At 42.3% G+C, this 24516-nt stretch overlaps 1 protein-coding gene across 23 annotated transcripts in view; it reads right to left on the bottom strand.

Annotated features, from left to right (window-relative positions):
* PTK2 (protein tyrosine kinase 2) overlaps positions 1-24516 on the bottom strand; it is a 1447287-nt gene that overhangs the window by 458838 nt on the left and 963933 nt on the right. For all 23 annotated transcript variants that reach the window (XM_029592091.1, XM_029592099.1, XM_029592089.1 and 20 more), the window contains one exon: positions 2966-3081. In XM_029592091.1, coding sequence (XP_029447951.1) covers positions 2966-3081 — 116 coding nt within the window. The remainder of the gene's footprint in view (positions 1-2965; positions 3082-24516) is intronic.

Here is a 24516-nt window from a genome sequence, read left to right on the forward strand (position 1 = left end):
AATCAAAGTAATGCCAGGGTGGGGTTAAGGGGCTGAGTGAGTGACAAGTTAAGAGAGAGTGAGGTGAGTGAAAAGAAAGGAAGGGCAGTGAATGAGAGGGAAGGAAAGGGAGGGGGAGTGGGACAAGCGAAGGATACACACACACACCTCAGGAGAAGCAGAAGGAGAAGGCAGGGGGTAGGACTGCTAACTTTTGCGAAATCTAGAAATATTATTACTGACACTAACTGCTATATACCTGGGAACCCTATCCAGTGCATCCTCATTTTCTAGCATTTAAAAGCATCAAAAGGGCAAGATAAAATCTCCCCCCCCCTTCCCCACCAAGCAAACTTCAAGGGCCCCAACATCCCTCTTGGTCATTTGAAGTGTCTTATATGGCCTTTGAAAAGTTTGGAGACCCCTGCTCTAGATGGATCCATTTGTTTGTACATCACATGGTTATCTCCTTGATCACCGAGATGCATCCCTGCTCATGAGAGCAACAGCAGGATATATTGTAGTGCATTCTATCTTAGAAGGCATTATGTCAGTCAATAAGCATGATGAATAAATTGTAGAAGGTATCAGGATACCAGCAGGAGTAGGGTGAAGATAGAACTCCCTTTATTATGACATGACTGCTGGAGATGCAGGTAAGGGGATGCAATAATGAAGATCTTGTGCGAGAGAGATGAGGTGCATTGCTGGCCTATATGAAAAGGGGTTGCCACATTATGAAGCCATGAAAGAGGATGAGGCATAGGAAATGGAAAAAGTCTAATATCTTGTGAATGCAGTGCCTTCTTTTGGAGGACAGCTGTGATGGAAGGATACAGAATAAAGATAAAAATAAGTATTTATATTTAATTTGAGAGATAGTGGCTATGCATGCCAGCAGCTCATTTGCCATTTGATTTCTGACTACAATTAAAGATGTTTTGCATGCATGAAAAATGCTGAAGTTTTCTCCACCGACTCCTACAAAGCTTGAACAATTCAGTGTTTCAGAGTGTATGTATATGAGGCAATATAGAGACTGGAGAGCGGGCAAGCAGGCATTTTTTATTTTTGCCCTTAGTTAACACTGACCTAGCCTGAGCATGCTCAATATGGTTTCCCCATTTTTCTCTACAGAGGACACACATCAGTGCAACTTTGGATGTTTGATATGGAATGAGGAGGTTCAGGCAGCTAATGAATTCTTTGGCACCACGTAGGATGGGTTCAGTATGTTGCCTCATATGTTTATTTTCATCCTACTTGGTCTCCTGCATAGCCTCTATTTCAACACTGAATATCAAATATTTTTATTTTCCGGACTTGCAGAATAGCTATTTGCCTCAGCTTCCATTTCAGTCACAAAATAGGTAAATTTATCCCCAATTTCTTTCTACACAGATGGTCTAAGCAACAGATTTGTCAATTCTACTCCACTTCATCCATCTTTAAACAATTCTGTTGACAGGAAAAAAAAAAGCATGGAATGTTTGATAACATGGATTTTTATATTTATGCAACACATAATACAAGCAATTAATTTTGTTGAGGGTTTAATTGGCTATTTTCCTTCATAAACTACTGATTTAATTAGTTTCCATTTCATTAGTTTATGTTTTGGTTATTGAAAAAGGCAACAATAATTAGGTTCTAATTAAAGGAACTTCACTGCCAGGACAATTTGTATGTATTGCCAGCACCGGCGGAAGCACTAGGCGAGCTAGGCCTGGGCCTAGGGTGCTGACCATTAGGGGGCACCGCCGCTTGCAAGCCAATGAGGCAGGGTGAGGCGGCTGTTTCAGGCAGCAGAATTTTGAAGCGGCAAAAAAGTGCCCCTTCAAAATTCTGCCCAGCCCCCGCCTTACTTCCCCCATTGCACCACCTTCCCGACCCCACCAAGACTCACGAAAACCCCTGGTACAGCGGGGGCCCGGGAGCAATCTGCCGCTCCTGGGCCGTCGGCTGCCACTAACCAAAATGGTGCCGGTGGCCTTTACCCCTTACCATGTGACAGGGACAACCACTGCCATTGGCTGGCTCCTGACACATGACAGGGGTTAAAGGCCACCGGCGCCATTTTGGTTTGTGGCAGCTGACAGTCCGGGAGTGGCAGCAGGGGTTTTCGTGAGTCTTGGAGGGGTCGGGAGGGGGGAGGGATTATTTCATTTAAATTTGGAGGGGCAGCACAGGGAATGGGGGAGTGGCAGCATGTGGTCCCTGCCCCTGGAGGCAGAAGTTGGGGCTGCGACTGGAGCGGGGCAGGGGGTGTCAGCGCAACCGGGAGGGGGTGGGGGGGGCAAGGCATAAGGTGCCTAGGGTGCCTAATCCCCTTGCATTGGTCCTGTGTATTGCTAAAGTAATATGTAAAGTAAAAAAATGTTTTAAAAGACCGAATTTCAAGTACAGAAGAGAAAACATAGAGTTCCAGTGATGCTCAGTATTCTCTCTCTCTGATTACATTATGTTTTTGGTCTGGTTGCAGATTATGACATTTTGCCATTGTAGCTTCTGGTTCTTTGAAAATTCTTAAGTGTTTTTTCTTCTTATATATTTCTGAGAAGACATTTTCTCTGTCAACTCTGGCAAAAGTGCATCTTTCATATTTTTGTATTTTGCACAATACAGGAGGAAATGCATTTCTGTTTGCAGTGTTACACTGCTGTAGTCTAATATGCATAACATGAATCATTACATTATGGCTACAGCAGATGTCACTCTTGACAAATAATGTTTGAAAAGAACACAAAGTTATACAAAGAATTCATGCAAGCTGGCTTATGCAAAGGTTCAATATATTTTAAAAAAATATCTTTCAATTCTGAAAGAAAAATACATAAAATAATGTAGTTTTGCAAGTTTTTATATCAATAAGCTTATCAAGTATCTAAAATTAATAGGACTGATTCTGAATAAGACTGATATGATGCATCTCTGCACCCAAGGAAAATGCTATCAGCATTTAATAAATGATAGGTGGAAATCTTACCTATGTACAAATCTTTTGCTCTCTAGGTAGGCAAGTGCTGTGCTGAGCTGGTAAGCATAGAGTATCAAAGATGCTAGATCCAAGCTGTATTTTCTTACTTGCAAAAATGATCGTAGCTTTTCAAATAAGAAAAAAAAAAACAAATATAAATTGCAAGTACATAAATACTCTCCAACTAGGGATGTTAAAACAAAAATAAATTATGCAAAAGATGCTCTAAAGAGCATACATTTTTGACAATTTCCAGAACTGCAATGTAACAGCTTATTATTTTAATTTCACACCAGAACTGAAACTAAGGGCATAAGAACCTCCATACTGCCATGTTCTTATGGGTTTTCATGTTATATCATCAAGAAGATTGTCTTCTTTTAAGTTAACCAACTTTGCAACTTGTATTTAAACGGTACATTTAAACATAAGAACATAACATTTTTCAAGAGGCTGAAATCACCTGACCTTTGGCTTTAAAAGTAATAAGAATTTTAAAATGTTTAACCAACCCCATAACTTTACATAATATATGCTAAAACTAAGGCCAGGTGTATTAAGTTTTCCCCCCAAATACATAAAATAGATAAAGCCCTTTATTATGTCTGGCTGTATTTTAGGTAATACTAAGGCTATCAATACTTCTGGTTTGCCCTGAGGGTTTCAAGAACTTAGAAATGATGTCCAGAACTACAGATTTCATCTTCCAACAGTTGACTCTTCTTATGTAGACAAAATTAAATACTAAGCTCTAAAACACTGGAGTGAATATTCAAAGGAGTTATGCATGTAAAAATTGGCATATAGCATAGCAATTTTAAAAAGTCCATTTGTGTGTGTTAAACCTTTTAAAATTCAGCCCTATGGAGTAAATTTTCAAAAGGAGTTATGCACATGAAAAGTAGCAATTTTCAAAAACCTATTAACGCACATAAAACTCAGTTTTACACACGTAAATCCTTTTGAAAATTATCTCCATTATGTAACGCTAGGTTGATAGCTCAGAAACTTCACTGTTCACTGACATCATGATTTTGATTTTTACATTGTAGTATTGTATAACTTGGGAAATTGTTAAATAATTAACATTTCATATCTTGTCAATCAATAGCACATATTGATCAGTTTAAAAACACTAAGGCATCTGTATAATACCATTAACTAAAATGTAAAGCATTTACAATTTTATAAACTATACATGGTTTGCAGACTAAAATGATCATCTTTGTCACATGTATTCAATTACAACATATTTCTATAGCTATTTTTTTCTTAAACACCATTATAGAGAATAGCAGGTGAACCTATGGTGACATGATCCACCTGCAGCTTGTCCATAAAAACATCAATGTGATGGCTGTCATCACTTTATCCCTAAAACAGCTCTCCATATGTATTAGATCTTATACAGCATATCTATAATCTATTGCAATGTTCTTTATGGATGTCCTGGGTAGTTACACCTTTTTTGTATGAACCGAATAGCAACACATTGTATCCAGACATATACAAGACATACAAAGTAGCACACAGCATACTACGAAAACATTTTTTGATTCATAGCAGAAACTCAAATTGAAATTCCCACTTGGTTCTTTGTTCTTTGGAATAGCCTGGGTTTTCACATTATAAGTTTTTAATGGGAAGTGGGAAACCTAACATTTACTAGAATCTACTATATTCAGAAAAAGTATTTAGATGGGTCAGTTGAGAGAAATTTCCTTGCCTTTTCGAACAATAATAATCATATTACAATGAATGCTGCTTTCAGCAGCCAGCAATCCATGAAATTGTGATAGGTATGCTAATAATCATGAACTGACAAAGCCATCTGCTGTGGCACTACTGACTTCAATGGCACCAACTGTACGTTCCTGCAGTTACTCATGGCACATCTATGGGATGCTGCAGATTGCCAGCATTGTACAGCTGCCAGCATTGCAATTAGTATTTCTCTACTGCAATCAGTGTGTACAGTTCTGCAAAGACAAAACTTCCTCATCCAAAACAGACCACAGTACAATCCAAAGGCTAGAGTATAAGACTGGGAGCAATTCTAAACAGAGTATTCTGTATATACATTTAGGACTTGATTTTCAAAAGCATTTACATGCTTAAAATTGGGTTTTACACATGTAAATGCTCTTTACTCAACTAAGTGGGTTTTTGAAAATCGCTACAATATATGTTATTAAATTATCCATACGATTTACTCACGTAGGTTCACTTTACTCAAGTAAATGGCTTTTGAAAACTGATACGATAATATGTTACATTTATGCAAATAACTCCTTTGAAAATTACCTCCTATGAGAACAATTTTCAAAGCAGGTAAATATTATAAATTGACTGAATAAAAACTGCCCTCCCTCAATATGGCTAAAAGTGTGTATCTTGTAGAACAATGTGCATACTTTTACCTACATTTAGAAGGGGCATTCCTGGGGCGTTGTCTTGATTGGGGAGGAAAATAATATTTTATTTATTTAGCATTTTTTTATATACCGAGGTATAGCAGAAATTGCCTTCACTCCGGTTTACATTTACAACAATCTGTTACATTTAAAGCATTTAACAGAAACAGAAACTGGTTCTGAATAATAACAATACAAATCAATATCTACAATATAGCGAGGTATATATCCGTGCTCAAATCATGTAAGGGGACAACTGATAATGAGTAAAAAATCGAAAAGGTTTCTGTGAGTCAGAGAGGTAGTCATTGGAGAGAAATTGCATGCCCGAGGTGGGACACGCAATGGGTGTGGTCTGTCTTTGAATGTTTGGCTGAATAGCCAAGTTTTAAGATCTTTTTTTAAAAGATTTAATGTTTTCTTGAGAGCTCAGGTGATGAGGTAACGAGCTCCATAATTTCGGGCCAATGATGGAGATGGCTCTGTTTCTTTTGGAGGACAGTTTGGCTAGTGGTAGTGATGGCACATCAAGATGTAGTTTACTTGTTGACCTTGTCGTACGTAGTGACCTGTGTATATGTATGATATTGTCCAGGGCTGTGTTGTCTACTTTATGAATTGCATTGTGTAGAATTGTAAGAACTTTGAACTCTATTCTTTTCTCTACCGGTAGCCAATGCAGATTGTTGAGTACGGGGGTTATGTGGTTTGATTTCCTTTTACCAGTCAGGACTCTGGCAGCGGCATTCTGAAGTAACTGCAATGGTTTTAAGGTCGTTTTAGGTAGTCCTATCAGGAGAGAGTTGCAGTAGTCAAGACTGGAGAAGATGAGGGCTTGTAAGACGGTTCTGAATTCATGGAGGTGAAGCATTGGTTTTAGGTGTTTGAGTATTTGGAGTTTATGGAAGCCTTCTTTTGTTCTTGTTGCAATGTGTTTTTTGTAGTTTAGTTCATTGTCAATCCATATGCCAAGGTCTTTTACGTTGTCTTTAAGTTGTATGCGAATGTTGTCAATTTGGAAGGGTGGAGTGGTTATTGATCCTGAGTTTTTTCTTACGATTAGAATGCATTCGGTTTTGCTCATGTTTAAACATAATTTTAGGTTGTTTAGCATATTTCGAATTGCATCAAGGTGTGAGGCTGCTCTTGACATTGCATCTTCTATGGTGGAAGTGATTGGAATGAGGAGTTGTATGTCATCAGCGTACATGTAGTAAGTAATGCCTAGGCTTGATAGGAGTTGGCACAGAGGTGGAAGGTAAATATTGAAGAGTATGGGCGATAGTGCAGACCCTTGTGGTACTCCTGTTTCAAGGGGGATGGCATCGGATGACTTGTTGAAGGAGACTTTGAAAAACCTGTTTTTAAGGAAAGAAGTGAACCAGCTTAGGGTTTTGCCAGCGAGCCCAATGGTTTCTAGGCTAGATATAAGCCTTTTGTGGTCGACTGTGTCAAAGGCTGCGGAAAGGTCGAGGAGGATCAGTAGGTGACCTAATTTGTTATCGAAACCTCTTAGTATGGTATCGGAAAGGTTGAGTAGGAGGGTTTCTGTGCTGAGGTTTTTCCTAAATCCGTGTTGGGTGGGATATAGTATTTTGTGGTCGTCAAGATGTTCATTGAGTTGTTTCAGGACCGCCTTCTCCGTCAATTTAGCAAGGAGGGGTAGGTTTGATATTGGGCGGTAATTGTTCAAGTCTTCTGGGTTAAGGTTTTTCTTCTTTAGTAATGGTGTGATTGTAGCGATTTTTAGCTTGGTAGGGAGCTCGCCTTCCTCGAGTGATTTGTTGATGATTGCTGCGACTGTCGGGGCTATGGAGTGAACGATTTCCTTTAGCACTCGAGTGGGGATGGTGTCCATGTCATGACGCGCTGGGTTTATTTTTCTCAGCATTTTTTCTGTTTCCATGTTGGAGATAGGTTCGAAATCAAACCATGGAGTTATGTTGTTTGTTGATATTTGATTTTCTATGATTGATGGGGTGTTGAAGGCATCAGTTATTTTGGATATTTTGTTCTTAAAGAAGATGGCTAAATCTTGGCTTAAATTTTTGGTTACGGTTGCGTTGGAGTTGGAGTTGATGTTTTCGGCGATGAGGTTGTTTACTATGTTGAACAGGGATTTGGATTTGTTGGTGGAGTTTTTTTATTTTTTGACCGTAGTAGTCACGTTTCGTGTTCTGGATAGTTTTTTTTGTAGGTGGCTAGTTGTGTGCGGTATCTCTTCTGTGTTACGGGATGTTTGTCTTTTTGCCATTATTTTTCGAGTTTCCTGAGGTCCGATTTCATGTTTCTTAGTGTGGTATTGAACCAAGGGTTCTGTTGTTCTCTCTTGTTCTTTAGCCGTTTGACTTTCTCTGGGTTTATGTTGTTTGCGGTTTCTTCAGTGATTTGAAACCAGGATTGGATAGCATTATTTATATTTGAGAGGTCGAGATTTGCTAGTTGATATCCCAGCTCTTGTTGAAGATCGGTTTGAAATGGTGGTCGGTATTTGAAGAATCTTTGTGTTTCATTGGTTTTGGTTGAGTTGTTGGAGTTCACTTGAGTCTTGCATTGTAAGAGATGGTGATCAGACCAGGGGACTGGGCTGTATGAAATGGATGTATCTGAGAAATAGCTATTAGTGAAAATCAGGTCCAGTGTGTGTCCTGCTTTATGTGTGGGGTTGTTCACTTGTAGGATGCAATTTAAACTTGATAGCATGTCTAGAAGGGTTTGGCAGTTTTGTGATCATGGGTTGGCATCCGTATGGAGGTTGAAGTCGCCAAGAATAATCGTTGGTTTTTTCATGTTGATGTTTGTTATTAGGAATTCGAGGAGCCGGGAGATGTTACTATCTAGAAGTTTGGGTGGGTAGTAAACTAGGCATATTTGCAGGTTTTGAGAGTCGAAGATAGCTATTTCATATTGTTTTGGGAGGTTGTGTGGGATCACTTTCATTGAGAGATGTTTTTTTTATGAGAAGGAGTAGACCACCTCCTCTTCGGGATTTGCGAGGGATTGAAAAAGTATCGTGGGCACTGTTATCAAGTTGGTTCAGTAGGACTTGATCGGTATTTTTGAACCAGGTTTCTGTTATGGCAATGAAATCGGGGTTTTTTTCTTGTAATATGTCAGATATTAACATGTATTTTTTGGTTAAGGATTGAGCATTGATGAGGAGGAAGGTGAGACAAAGTATGTTTTTGTTATTTTTCATTAGTGGGATGTTTATTAGGTGTCTGTTCTGAAGATGAGAATTGGTTGGTGTCGCCATCTTTGGAGTGTCTGTTTTCGTTTGTGGTTAATGGTCTCGCCGGAAGATGTTTGGAGTTCGTAGGAAGTGCAGGGGGAGGATTTAAGAAGTATATTGAAGTTGTAGGAGCTTAGTTTGTGATGTTGGGTTAGATCATGATGGGTGCTGGAGGATGATTGTTGAGATCTGGATGGGGTTAGAAGGGAGAGTGATGAGATCTGGATGAGTGCTGGAGGCTGACTGAGGTCTGGGTGAAGAGTGCTGGAGGCTGACTGAGGTCCGGGTGAAGAGTGCTGGAGGCTGATTGAGGTCCGGGTGAAAGTAGTGGGAAAAAGGTTGTATAGGTGCAGATATTCTTGTCCTGGGTCTTGGGTCTCACAAAGGGGCGCACTAAGGGGCGCACCCCTTAGGTCGCGGCCCTTCGGACGCGCGACGCCCGGCGCATGACGCAGTCGGTGAGCGCTTAAATGTAAAGATCTTCACGCTGCCCTCTGATTGGCCAGGTGCCTTTTAGGGGCGTGGTTAGCACTCACTGCGATGTGTTCTTCTTTTCTTTGTTTTTATTTTTTTGTGTTCGGTTCTCTCCCGCTCTTGTTTTTTTCAGGTCTCCGGTTTGTTTTCGCTTTCTCTGCACGGCTCCCTTATATGTCAAGGGTGAGCGGGCTCTCGCCCCGGCAGAGGTGGTGGTGTCACTGGGTTGAAGTCAGGAGCGGGGGTCGTAGAGAGAGACGCCGTCGGTGAGCGCTTAAATTTAAAGATCTTCACGCTGCCCTCTGATTGGCCGGGTGCCTTTTAGGGGGCGGGGTTAGCACGCATCGCGATATATGTAGATATATGTAGATTGTATTTTCAACTCGATGTATGTTATTTGTCATGGAAAAAGTACCTGCCCAAAAAGAACTTGCAAAGGTCCGTGGATACTTTTTATCCATGGCAAGTTTCAAAGTAAAACTCTGCATGTTACTTTCTCTTTGAAACTCAGTGCAAAGTCTGCAGGTATAAAGTACCTATGGACTTTGACCAAATGTGGCCAGTCTGAAAATTGCTTCCTTAAGGATTGCAGATAAAATTCTTCCTAAAATTACAATGCATTATAAAATTAAACAAAAAAGTCCACACACATGCCCAAAGTAAAATGTTTGCAAGCACAATTTTTAAACAGTCTACTTTAGGCCTAAGGTAATAATTTGGCACTAGATGAAAATGTGCATGAAAAAATTATACAGGTTGATGCACACAAACAGTCTGCAGAACTTGTTTCCTCAATTTAATTCCTTAAAATCATAGTGTGAGCAATAGAGAATTAGAATAGAATCTACAGATTAATGGTTCTATACTCTAACCATTATTCATCAATACCAACCCCAGAGTCAACAGCTCTGTTACAAAGCATAAGAATCACAACTCTGCAGTGCAAAAGTGGGCATATCTTTATAAAAGTGTGTTCAATTTGCTCACATGCATGTAGCAAAAAATAAAGTACACAGCTGCATGCTTTCAATCTTAAACGTCAGGTTCTGCTTCTTCCATTAATGGACTTTGTGACACTGGGCAAGTCACTGCATCTTCCACTCTCTCAGGTACAACCTAGATTGTAAAACCCCCTTGGGCAGGGAAATAACTACATTACCTGACTTGTTAATCACCTTGAGCTTGAATTTTTACGCAGTGCAAGGGTGGGTGGAAGTGAATTGCCCAAGGTCACAAGGTGTTGTCAGTGGAAAAAGTGGGATTTTATTTATTTCTATTCTTCAATATATATACCGTTCCGTTCATAAAGATTCCAGGCTGGTTTATAAAAACAGTAATTCCAGCATGATGCCAGTTCATCTTTATATCAACTTGCAACCAGTTGTTATGCTCTGGTTATAAAGGGTGCTTGTTTTGTCTGAGATGTTATCAGTTTTATGTATGTTTTTGTAACAGTGGCTTCACCTCTGTACAAAATTTCACCATTCAGCTTCCAGCTATGAGAATTGTTTACATTTTTGAACCTCCTATTAGCTTGGTATCACCCTTTTTGGGGATTCCTATAAAAGTGGTTGGCATTTCTGATTAGAGGAAAGGGAATCAAAGAGAGAAAGAGGGAGCAGGACACTGTGGAGGAGTTAGAACTTCTCCCATGAGATTTGGAGTTTGCTGTTTTTGGGTAGGCTTCAAGCTCCACCATATAGGAAAATATTTTGAATTTAGAAATTTTGGAAGAATATTTTTGGAGCCTGATAGGTCTCAACCTGACGGATACATCACCCTTCCAGGAGGGTCTACCTTCCGGCTATTTGACCCTCTACATCTGATAATAGTAGAGACATATTTTGGGTAATATTCTTGCTTTTCCATTCCAATTTTGTGGCTGATAATGAAGGAGCGAGATTTTCTCACTCTATATAGGGAGAGCCAACAAGGACACTGATTCAGCTCAAAGAAGGAAGGCAAGAAGAAAGGCCATTATAGATAAAGATACTGCTGTTCATTTATAGTTGTTATACTCATGCTTCTTGTCACAATTTTTGTCATCTTGGCCTGGATTTTGTTTTTCAAGCTACAATAAACTGGTTCTATATTGAACACCATCAAAGTACTATGGAAGTATTTTGCTAGCTTTCTTGTGATTATCTACATACAATTTATTGAAAGAGAACCATTTGAAAGGGAATTATTGTTGGATTATTCCTCCTACTGCAATGAAGGCCCCAAAGTTTATCTCCTCCCTGCTGGTGAACCCTGGCCCTCAAGGCCAGAAGTCTGGTGTTAGAGAAGTGAAATAAGTCCAGGACTGACAGTGGCCCTGGAACTTTGCTGTGACCCCAAATCAAGTTGTGGTTACATTTTTATGTAACCTGTCCAAAATTGTAGATGGTGTGGGCTGTACATTTTTTTAAATTAAACAAGCAAATAAATAAAATAAACATACAACACAAAATACAAGAAAGAAAATAAACCAAAAAAATTAAAACCAAACAAAACATAAAACAAAAAATTACAGATAAAACCAATTATACTTCAACTATTGTTCCCCTGGTTCTCAGCCCACTATACTAACCATCCTTGGAATAATTCTAATTCACTGTACTTTTTCTTAGAGGTTTTATGGTTCTGCTTATGAAAAAAAAGACAGTAAATTAACACCACTCCAAGAATGTATGTTTCAGGTTTTTATTACAGGTGATCTGAATGCACAGACTTTTCATATATTATTAGCAGTAAATAACTGTATACATTAAATAGATGGGCTTAGAAGCTAAATTGTCAAAACAGGTTTCATTGAATATCATCCTACTGAGTAAAGGTCTTCCCAAATAAAATACTGCAGGTTTTTCTCAATAAAGAAAATAAGATCTACTTAATTACAAAGTAAGCATTTTATTTGACAAAGGCTTTTTCTGGTATATGAAGGCAGAATTCTCAAATACAGAGAAAAACAAAAGATTACAAACCAACAGGGCCAATTCAAATTCCCTATTTTTCCTACCTACTGCAATGTTGTGTGATTCTACCCACAGAATAGCCTGTCAGCAATGCCAAATTCAAGTATGTATGGGACAGGAAAAGGACTATAGATATCGGACTGTGGTAACACAGAGGCAACTAGGCAGACTCAGGGAGCCTAGATGGAGAAATTCTATTTACCTCATAATTTCCTTTTCTTTAATGAAGACAGGGTAATCCACGACCAATGGGTTATGCACCTCTACCAGAAGATGGAGATTTATTTATTTATTTATTTAGAACTTTTCTATACCGACTTTCCAATAACAGAATTACTGATCAATTCGGTTTACATTTTGAACAATAACAGTGACAAGCAAATGTCTTACAGAGAACAGGAAGAATAACTTGGAAATGAATATATGGGGTTAAACAAAGAAATACAATATACATAGATGGAGATGGAGCAAAGCTGATGTCGCGGTATATATGCCCCTGCACTGACATCAGCCCGCCAGTATTCTCTGCAAAAGCCAACTGTGGACAACTAAAAAATACATGATCATAACTATTAACAGGCAGCCATACAAGTACTCATTTAACAGGAAAACACTGAGCTGAGACACTGAGTGTAAAATCACTAACCTAGGGACTGGACATGACACTTACCAGTAATCCCCAGAGACGCAACCACTCAGGAGGACAATAGCACCACCATCCAGCAGCCAAGGGCGGGAAGGGGGCTTAACCTGTCTTCATTAAAGAAATAGGAATTATCAGGTAAATAGTAATTTCTTAGCATTCAGACAGGCTAATCCATGACCAGTGGGATGTACCAAAGCTACTCCCGAACAGGATTTATTTATTTATTTGTCTTTTTTATACTGACATTTGATTTGGCATATCACATCAGTTTACAGAAATAACTCATGGTATAATATGACAACGGTGTCATTATTACATTTTAACAGAGAAACTTAGTTAAATTGGAACTCAAGTTTGATTTACATAGAAACTGTGTAACAATTAACGGATGGAATACGCTTGACTTACCATCAGGTGATTGAGGTGGGGGGGGGGCAGGGGAAGGTGTAGAAGTGGGAAGGGGGGGAGGGCATAGGGTGATCATGTGGTGTCATTAGCACATGGGTTGGAAGGCTTTCTGGAATAGCCAGGTTTTTAGGGTTTTTTTTTTAAAGGACTGGGTTGAGGGTTCTAATCTGAGTTGTGTGAGTAGTTTATTCCATATTGAGGGGCCAGCTATTGAGATGGCGCGTTCCCTGGTTGCGGTACGATGGGCCAGTTTGGTGGATGGGATTGCCAGCAGGCCGGTGTTCTTAGATCGGAGGTCTCTTTGGGATTCATGAGGGTGGAGGGTGTCCTTTAGCCATTCGCTCTTCTCATTGTTGATGGTCTTATGCAAAAGGGTTAGGGCTTTGTATTGTATTCTATAGGTTATGGGGAGCTAGTGGAGGTCTTTGAGGATGGGTATGATGTGGGTGGAGCGTTTGTTGTTTGTGAGAGATCTGGCTGCTGCATTTTGCAGTAGTTGAAGAGGATGGAAGACTGCCTGCGATCCGACCAACACCACACATGCAAAGGGTGCATTCTCCTGGTCCTGCACATCCAGGCAATAATGCCTGAAAAAGGTGTGTAAGGAGGACCAGGTCGCAGCTTGGCAAATCTCGACGGGAGACAACAATCTAATCTCCGCCCAGGATACTGCCTGAGCCCTAGTGGAATAAGCCCTAACCTGACTAGGCAACGGCTGCTAAGCATCCACATACATGGCTGTGATAACCTCCTTAATCCAGTGGGCTAACAGAGTCCACGGCGTCAGCTCACCCTGTTTACCCCTACTGTTGAGTTTAAACAGCCAGTCTGTCTTCCTGAGAGATACTGAAATCTCAAAATACCTCATGAAATGGCATTTGACATCTAAGGTCTGTAAAAGATGATATTCATACACATCTCTCTCCCTGTCTAATGTTGGCGGGGAAAAGCAATTGATTAAAAAAAAGACGGAACAGTTTGTAGCTGGACCACCTCCGGAGTCAGTCACAGGAATGGTTCCCGGCAAGACAGAGCCTGCAGTTTGGAAACTCTATGCTCAGAACACCGTTCTCAAAGTAAGTAACCTCTAGGAGAGGCTATGCAGTGGTCGAAAGATGGGACCCGCCAGAAAATCCAGAACCAGAGTAAGACTCCACAAGGGCACCGGCCACCGCAGGGGCCCTTGTGCCTCACCCCTTTCAAGAACTGTGCCACATCTGGATGGGCCTCAGAAATAGGCAAAAACTGCCAATTGTACTTTTCAAGGAATTAAGGGACAAGCCTTTAATCAACCTATCCTGCAAAAAATACAAAATAAGTGTGATCTTAACAGAACTAGGATGAAACCCTTGTTCCTCACATCAAACCTCAAACACTTGCCAAACCTGAACAGAGACTAAGGAAGTGGAGAACTTTTGTGCTCGAAGCAAGCTGGAATCGCAGCAGTAGACTATCCACGCTTCAGCAACCAAACCCTCTCGAGGGCCATACAGTAAGACAAAATAGAGTCGGAACTTTGTGAACACTAGGCCCCTGCCATCGCAGATCCCAGTGAACCAATAATCAGAGAGGACAGGATACCAGGAGCCTCCGCAAATCTGCATACCATGGCCTCCTGGGACAATCTGGAACCACCAGAAGCACCAACCTGTGTGTGTCTCAATCCTTTGAATCATTCTGCCCAACATGGGCTACAAGGAAAAGGCATATAGAAGCTTGCTTTCCGGCCACCCCTGCACGAGGCATCAATGCCCACGATTTCAGATCTCTCCTGTGACTGAAGAAGCAAGGAACCTTCGCATTGTGTGATGTCGCCAGCAAATCTAAAAATGGGAGACCCCACTGAGAGCTGGAATGCTTCGTTTGACAATTCCCATTCTCCCAAATCCAGACTCTGTCTGCTAAGAAAGTCAGCTCATGCATTGTCTTTTCCTGCAATGTGTAAGGCTGAGATCTCCTGAAGATTTACTTCCGCATATTCCATGAGTTGGGCTATTTCCTACAACACTTGCTGACTCTTGGTTCCTCCCTGGTGATTGATGTAAGCCATTGTCGCACTGTCCGACATAATTCGGACTGCTTGACCCTGCAAATGGTCAATGAATCGCAAGCATGTTAATCGAATGGCACAGGCTTCCAGCCATTTGTTGCTCCAGAGAGACTCCTCTGTAATCAAGCACTCCTGCGCTGTTAACTCCTAATAGTGAGCCCCCCAACCCTGGAGGCTCATATCCGTCATGAGTACTGGCCAGTACGGTGTTCGTAGGGGAATGCCCTTCCTTAGATGACCCGCTTGCAATCACCACTGCAGATGGATGCTGATCTCCATACCGAGAAGTCCTGAGATTGTGGACTCCAACGTGCAAGCAATGTGTGCTGAAGAGGATGCATATGCATCCTTGCCCACGGAACTAACTCTAGGGTTAGAATGAACCTGAAAAAATTCATAAACACCACCACAAAAGAAGGCTTTTATAAACTTCAGGTCCTAAAACAATTAAGACCTCTCCTCCACTTCCACGACTACAGATCTGTCCTTCAAGCCATAATATTCTCAAAAATTGATTACTGCAATGCCCTCCTGCTTGGTCTCCCGGCCTCCTCCACAAAACCTCTTCAGATGCTGCAAAACGCAGCAGCCAGGATCCTTACTAACACACGCAAGATGGACCACATCACACCAATTCTAAAAATACTTCATTGGCTACCCATACACTCCAGAATACTCTTCAAGACTCTAACCATCATCCACAAAGCCATATATCACCAATCCTCTCTGCAACTAACCATACCCCTTAAATTACACTCCTCATCAAGACCCACTAGATAGGCATACAGAAGCTCCCTACAAGTTCCTCCCAGCAGTTCCACTAAACATAACTCCATCGAAAAGCGAGTGCTTTCCACCGCGGGACCACTTCACTGGAACTCTCTCCCTCCAGACATACGCCAGGAACACTGTCATCTCACATTCAGAAAAAAACTGAAAACCTGGCTCTTCGCCCAGGCCTATCGCTGAAGAAACCCATGGTACCCCGCCAGGACGCCCACCCCCCGGTTGATGTCCTCTCCCAGCTGCATTAAGTACCCACTATTCTAGAACCGCATTTGTGTATTAACACTGCAATTGAATCTACACCATGTAAATATGTATTTAAGTTTATCTAAGAAGCAACCGTTCCTACTGATCGACTCTTCTTTATGTTTAGAATTGTAATTATCTATCCTTTTCTTCCAACAACCATGTTTGATTTCCCTATTTTAATGTATCTTTTTCTCTTCATATGTTAACTGATTTCCCCTTGTTTATTGTAAACCGGTACGATAAGACCTTGTCTTGAGCATCGGTATATTAAAAGAACTTAAATAAATAAAATAAATAGGGTGGCTGCCATCAACCCAAGCACCTGAGATAAGACCACACTGTCAGGCGTATTGTTGCTGTTGATAGTTGCACCTGTGCCATCAGTTTCTGAATGCAGATCTCCTGCCTTGCTTTGTGTCAAAATGAACACTGAGATATTCTAGTGTCTTGGATAGCTGCAGATTGCTCTTGGCCAAGCTCACCACCCAACCTAGTTCCTGTAGCAAGGAGGTTACCTTGCGCGAGGCTTGAAGACGCTATTTCATGCCCTTAGCCTGAATTAGCCAATCGTCTAAGCATGGGTGGACCAGAATGCCATCCTCTCTCAACACTGCCGCTACCACCATGACTTTGGAGAAGGTTCTGGGCACTGTGGCCAAAATGAAGTGTAGCGCTTGAAATTGATAATGTCGCCCCAAAACAGCGACGTGCAGAAAACAGTTTATGCTCCAGGAGGATGGGAAAATGAAGATACACCTCTAACAAATCCAGAGATGTAAGAAACTCCCCCAATTGTATGACCATTATCACAGAACGTAAGGTTTCCATGAGGAAACGAGTCACTCACAAATGACGGTTGACTCCCTTGAGAAACAGAATGAGGCAAAGGAACCCTCCTTCTTGGGTACAATGAAATAAATGGAATATCGGTCCATATTTCCTTGCGACAAGGGCACCGGGATCACGGCCCACAGGTTGAGGAGCCTTGACAACATACACTCTACTGCCTGTCTCTTTTATGGAGAGCTGCAGGGAGACACCACGAAAATGATCCAAGGAATGCTGAGAAACTCCAGATCCCACTGGTCTGACGTGATCTTGACCCACCTCAGATAAAAAAAAGAGAGGCAGGTGACTCCCTAGCACACTCTGATTGAGGGGCACCACTGCTCGAGCCTGCACCCAGTCTGGGCTACCTGGGATGAAGGACTAAGACCTACCCAAAGGTCGAGCCCTCTGAGAAGCCGCTTCTCTGTAGGGTCGAAATGTTTGAAACCCCTAGCATGACCTTTCGTGCCGAATGAGTACAGTACCTGCTTTTTATCCTCTGCTAACCAAGAAACCTGGGACTCACCCCATTTATTAGCCATTTTGTAAGATTAGACTTTGAAATCGGATCGACTGACCAATTCCTCAGCCATGGCTGACGCCTGGCCGTTATCACAGAAGCCATCCATCTGGCAGAAGTGTGGACCAGCCAAAATATTGGCTGCTGGTTCCATCACTGCCCTGGAATTCAAACCAGACTCATCAACTTCCTGTGAGAGAAGCAAGTAAGAGTGAGCCACCATGGAGCAGCGAGAGGGTATGTGCAAATTCATTGCCACCGTCTCAAAGCCTGCTTAAGGATAGCCTCAATTCTCCTATCCTGCACATCCTTCAATGCTGTGTCCCCATCTACAGGAAACGTTGACTACTTGGTGATGACATACACCAGTTCATCCACTTTCAGAAAGTGCAACTGCTCTCTCACCACCAGATCTAGGGGATACAGCACTTTCAAGGCTCATCCCCTTTAAAATTAGCTTCCGGTGCACCCCATTCCAGATCAGTTTTTGAATAGCATCCATAATGGGGAAGAAACATGATGCTTTATGCAAAGAAAAATAAAATGAGAATCTTCTTTGGCTCAGACATGGAATCCGCACCCGGCACCCCCAGCATCTTCAGTGACTGGGAGATCAAAGCAGGCAACTCATTTCTGTGAAAGAAAAGCAAAATTTTTCTATATGGCTCCAACCCCAGAGAATTTCCCCATCCTCCTGGGATTAAGGATCGCCTTCATCATCCGTGCCATCTGGGTCCCTATCAGCGTTACCCGTAGCAGGTCTAGACATACTTCAACGCTTACCCATGGCACCAGGTGTGCGGGGATCCACAGTCTGTGATCCTGAATTCTTAACAGCCCTTGAAAAAACTGCACCCAAGAAAAGGTAGAAGGATCCATACCAAAACCAGGGGGCATTGGTCCTGCACGCACTGAATTGCCTTCCCCTGCTGACAAACTAGTTAGGGGAGCCTCCAAACCAGGCAAAATCTCTGATAGTTCCCCCTCAGTCCCATTCCCGCATCATGCTGGGAAGGGTTGGGCTCAGCAAAATCAGCCGGAAACAACTATCCCTGAGCCTCAAAAGCAGCACTGACAAGTTAGAGGGGATGCCAGGCTGAGAATATGGCAAGCAGCACAAACGGTAAGCGCTTAGGCTTTTTTGCTACCGGCACCATGGATAAACACCAACAAGCAACACGCTGCCAAAGGTTCTGACAACTGCATGCTCAACTGCGCGTCTGCATGAGTGAGCCTAGGCAGGGCACCTAAAAACAAGCTCTATGCAATAAGCGCAAACTATGGATGCCCAAAATGTAGGCACCAAATACATGGTCCAGGGTAGGCGTCCACCTGAGCGCCCACCCATGATGTCAACTTTGCTTAGTCTCCATCTGCTTATAGAGGTTCATATCTCACTGGTCGTGGATTAACCTGTCTGAATACTAAGAAACATTAGTTCTCAACCCAGTCCTCAGAACACACACAACCAGTCTGGTTTTTGGGGATATCCACAATGAATATATATGAAATAGATCTGCATATAATAAAGGCAGTGCATGAAAATCTCTCTTATGCATTAATAGCATGGGATCTATTTAAAGTTTGGGTATGTGGCAGGGACTTGTGACTTCAATTGGCCACTGTTGGAAACAGAATAGTGGGCTTGATGGACCCTTGGTCTGACCCAGTATGGCATATCTTATGTTCTGAAACAACTAATCTCACTGGATCAAAATAAAGATGTGTGACAGAATTTTTTAATTAGAGAGAATGACTATCATATTACACTATATGATAAATATCATTAGGGCTCAAAAGGCTGCCCTTTTGAAGTGCATAAGTTTTAATCATCAGTCATTCTGTATTTTAAAATTAGACCGTTCACTCACTCTCAAAATCGTCAGTGATTAATCTGTCCACCTATCAGTTAAGTTCAGCAGATGAGAGAGTACTAGATCGGAGTTTAGCATTTGTTCCCACTGTAAAACATGATCCATTAGAGAGTAGAATTTTCTTCCATCGGTACGCATTTAAGTTATTTTTTCTGGAAGCGACAATGTCCCAGCAGATTAATCATTGGTTAAACCTCGCTCTGATTTACACATTCTTGTTTTTCAGAATTTAGTGTTAGGGGACCTAAAAGCAGTGGAAAGTACACCATGTCACACCTTTTTAAATTTGTCTTCTGATAGAATCAAGCTTTGAAATCCTTGGTGCACAACAAGAACTTTACCATCTAAGCAGCTGACAAGGGTGGTGCGAGGGTTATTATGAATACAATTGATTACATTCAAGAGATTCACAACCAGTTGGCAGATGAAAAATTCTATGTGAAATTAGAGAACGATCCAACATTGGAAATACAATGTAAAGTGTTAATGTTACTTTTTAAAGCTAAACAATCTGGTTTCTTAACTCTTTAAGAGTTTGCGTACTTGCAAGTTTCATCACCGAGGATGCCAGTGATATATGGAGTTCCTAAAATACACAAAACATTAACTCACCCACCTTTAAGACCTATTGTGTTGGCCAATGGATCCTTATTTCAACCAGTAACCCATTTTGTGGATTTATTTTTGCAACCATTTGTGTGCTCAAGCCTCATCATATGTTCAAGATACGGCACATATGTTAAGGAAATTATCCAATTGTGAGCACCTCTCTATGAATTTATTTCTAGTCACTTTAGACATAGAAGCACTGTACACTAACATGCAGTTTTGCAGATCATTCCCGATGTATTGCTTTGTGAGCATCCAGAGCAAGTTACATCTGGCTTTCTTATTGAGCTGAGATCATCTGGTTTAACAATTTCTTTCAATTTGGCTCTGATTTTTATTTACAGAAACATAGAGTAGTGATGGGTTCACCAGTGGCACCCGACGTGGACAATTTGTTCATCACCAAATTTGAAGAAAGGTTTGTTTACACATCCCTGTTTTTCTGACATGTTTTATTATGGTCAAGATAAGAACATAAGAGCATGCCATACTGGGTCAGACCAAGGGTTCATCAAGCCCAGCATCCTGTTTCCAACAGTGGCCAATCCAGGCCATAAGAACCTGGCAAGTACCCAAAAACTAAGTCTATTCCATGTTACCGTTGCTAGTAATAGCGGTGGTTTTTATCTAAGTCAACTTAATTAATAGCAGGTAATGGACTTCTCCTCCAAGAACTTATCTAATCCTTTTTTAAACACAGCTATACTAACTGCACAAACCACATCTTCTGGCAACAAATTCCAGAGTTTAATTGTGCGTTGAGTGAAAAATAACTTTCTCTGATTAGTTTTAAATGTGCCACATGCTAACTTCATGGAGTGCCCCCTAGTCTTTCTATTATCCGAAAGAGTAAAAAACCGATTCACATCTACTCGTTCTAGACCTCTCATGATTTTAAACACCTCTATCATATCCCCACTCAGCCGTCTCTTCTCCAAGCTGAAAAGTCCTAACCTCTTTAGTCTTTCCTCATAGGGAAGCTGTTCCATTCCCTTTATCATTTTGGTCGCCCTTCTCTGCACCTTCTACATCGCAATTATATCTTTTTTGAGATGAGGTGACCAGAATTGTACACAGTATTCAAGGTGCGGTCTCACCATGGAGCGATACAGAGGCATTATGACATTTTCCGTTTAATTCACCATTCCCTTTCTAATAATTCCCAACATTCTGTTTGCTTTTTTGACTGCCGCAGCACACTGAACCGACAATTTCAATGTGTTATCCACTATGAACTATGGACTGCTCTTATTTGCATTCTCACAATAATGTTAAACTTATTAAATTCATCAAATCTTGTTCTAGCGATATCCTAGAAAAAACTATTCCAGATGTACTAAAACAATTAAACACTTCAAATACCTTCAAATACCAGTGAACTCCTGGCTTAAAATTAAAATGGAAACAGCTAAAATTATTTACCCTACCATTTAAAAAAAAAACAAAAAAAAACCTTCCAAAAAACATAACACACCATGGTTTAATATTGATCTAAAAAATAAAAAACGTCTATTAAGACATGCTGAGAAAGCCTGGAGAAAAAATCCCACAAGTCAGCTACATGATAGATACAAAACACTACTTTACATATATTCTACTGACATTAATACGGCCAAAAGAAATTTCTACTCAAAAAGAATTCACGAATATCAATATAATCCAAAAATACTTTTTGATGTGTCCAAATTAACTCTCCCTATTAATCATGACTCTCAAAGAGATAAACCTTCAATATCATGTCAGGAATTTGCAAACTATCTTAAAGACAAAATATCTAAGCTTGCTACAATAAATGTTGAGATTACTTACCTGATAATCTCCTTTTCCTTGGTGTAGACAGATGGACTCAGAACGAATGGGTATAGTATGCTCGTGCTAGCAGTTGGAGACAGATCTGACGTCAGCACGGGTATATATACCCCCACAGGAAGCGTAGCAACTCAGTAATCTTCCTTGCAAAAGCTGTTATGGATATGTGTGTACTGACGATCAATGAATTAGTGAAACAGGGTTCCCCTGACCGATTGATAGGAGCTGGAGACCACCAGCATTCACAACCGGAAGGCGTCGACACCTGGCAAAGGGGACGCTCTTATGTAAGCAAAAGGACATGGCCTACCTGGAATCGGTGAAACCCATGTATACTAGCAGCCTGGGCGGGATGCTGAGTCCATCTGTCTACACTAAGGAAAAGGAGATTATCAGGTAAGTAATCTCAACATTTCCTAGCATATAGCCAGATGGACTCAGAACGAATGGGATGTACAAAAGCTTTACTCCCCGCCTGGGTGGGAGGCTGCCTGAGGACCGTGGAGGACTGCCCTCGCAAATGCTGTGTCCTCCCTGGCCTGGACATCCAGACGGTAAAATCTGGAAAAGGTATGGAGGGAGGACCATGTCGCCGCTTTACATATTTCTGCTGGCGACAGCATCCTGGATTCTGCCCAAGATGCTGCTTGGGCTCTGGTAGAATGAGCCTTGACTTGTAGAGGCGGTGACTTCCCGGCCTCTACGTAAGCTGCTCTGATGATTTCTTTAATCCAGCGGGCGATGGTGGGCCGAGAGGCCGCTTCACCTTGTTTCTTTCCGCTGTGCAGGACGAACAGATGGTCCATCTTTCGTACTTCGTGTCAATTCCAGATATCTGGACAGCAATCTGCCGATGTCGAGATGGCGTAGTAAACGCCCTTCTTCAGATTTCTTCAAACCCGCCGTAGTGGGCAAGGATATGGTTTGGTTGAGGTGAAATTGTAAAACCACTTTAGGTAGAAAGGAGGGAACCCAGCGAAGATGGATAGCCTCCGGAGTGATTCTAAGAAAGGGATCACGGCAGGACAGCGCTTCTAGCTCTGAGATGCGGCGTGCGGAACACACTGCCAGCAGAAACACCATCTTCAAAGTTAGAGAACGGAGAGACAGGCCCCAAAGGGGTCTGAAGGTGGATCCCGCGAGGAAATCCAAAACTAGGTTGAGGTTCCACAGGGGAACTGGCCACTTGAGTGGAGGACGAATGTGCTTGACTCCTTTCAGGAAGCGAGAAACATCTGGATGCGTGGCAATGGTCTTGCCATCCCTCCTGGGACCGTAGCAAGACAGCACGGCCACCTGAACCTTGATGGAGCTTAGGGAGAGACCCTTCTGAAGCCCATCTTGTAGAAAATCCAGAACAATAGGAATTGTGGTCGCATGTGGATTGGTGTCATGAGTATCGCACCAGTCTTCAAATATTCTCCAGATCCTTACATAGGTGAGGGATGTGGAAAACTTGCGGGCTCGGAGGAGTGTATCTATCACGGGCTCCGAGTAACCTCTTTTCTTCAGTCTAGCCCTCTCAATGGCCAGACCGTAAGAGAGAATTGAGCCAGATCCTCGTGGAGGATGGGACCTTGACGAAGCAGGTCCCTGAGAGGAGGCAGGGGAAGGGGCTCCCCTGCCAGTAGTCTCATGTCCACGTACCAGGGTCTTCTTGGCCAGTCTGGTGCCACTAGAAGAACTAGGATCTTGTGGATCAGGGCGCCCAGCAGAGGCCACGGAGGAAAGGCGTATAGCAGAGTCCCTGGAGGCCATGGCTGAACCAGGGCGTCGATCCCATGTGAGAACGGATCTCGCTTGCGGCTGAAGTATCTGGGTACTTGAGCATTGGACTTGTCCGCTAGTAAGTCCATGTCCAGAATCCCCCAATGATCCACAATCATCTGGAAGGCTGTGGGTGACAGCTGCCATTCCCCCGGATTTAGGCTTTCTCTGCTGAGGAAGTCTGCCGTGGTGTTGTCCTTCCCGGCAATGTGGACTGCGGAGATGTTCTGAAGATTCGCCTCTACCCAAGCCATCAGAGGGGCTATCTCTAGGGATACCTGCCGGCTTCTGGTTCCGCCCTGGCAGTTGATGTATGCCACCATGGTGGCGTTGTCGGACATCACTCTGACTGCTCTGTGAGCAAATTGCAGGCAGGCTAACCAGACTGCTCGTGCCTCTAGACGATTGATGTTCCACCCTGACTCTTCTCTGTTCCACCGCCCTTGTGCGGTGAGTTCTTCGCAGTGTGCTCCCCAACCGCTCAGGCTGGCATCTGTGGTGAGCAGAGTCCACGTGAGGGAGGACATCTTCGACCCCCTGCTCGTGTGGTTGGACTGCAACCACCACCGTAACTGGGTCCTCACTCTGGCTGGCAGAGGTAGGTGCGTGGAATAATTCCGGAAGCGGGGGCTCCAGCGAGAGAGCAGGGAGCTTTGTAGAGGTCTCATATGGGCCCTTGCCCAAGGTACCACTTCCAGGGTGGAGGCCATGAGGCCGAGAACCTGCAGATAATCCCAAGCTATGGGCTGGCTGGCTCCCATCAAGGACCGGAGACGCGTCTGAAGTTTTAACCTTCTCTTGGTAGTAAGACTGACTTTGTCTGCCTGGGTGTCGAACTGTACTCCCAGGTATTCCAGTGATTGGAAAGGCTGTAGGCAACTCTTGTTGAGGTTGACTACCCATCCCAGGCTTTCCAGAAGGGCGATCACTCTGTTGG

The sequence above is a fragment of the Rhinatrema bivittatum genome, chromosome 2, assembly GCF_901001135.1.
Source record: "Rhinatrema bivittatum chromosome 2, aRhiBiv1.1, whole genome shotgun sequence".
Lineage (NCBI taxonomy): Eukaryota > Metazoa > Chordata > Amphibia > Gymnophiona > Rhinatrematidae > Rhinatrema > Rhinatrema bivittatum.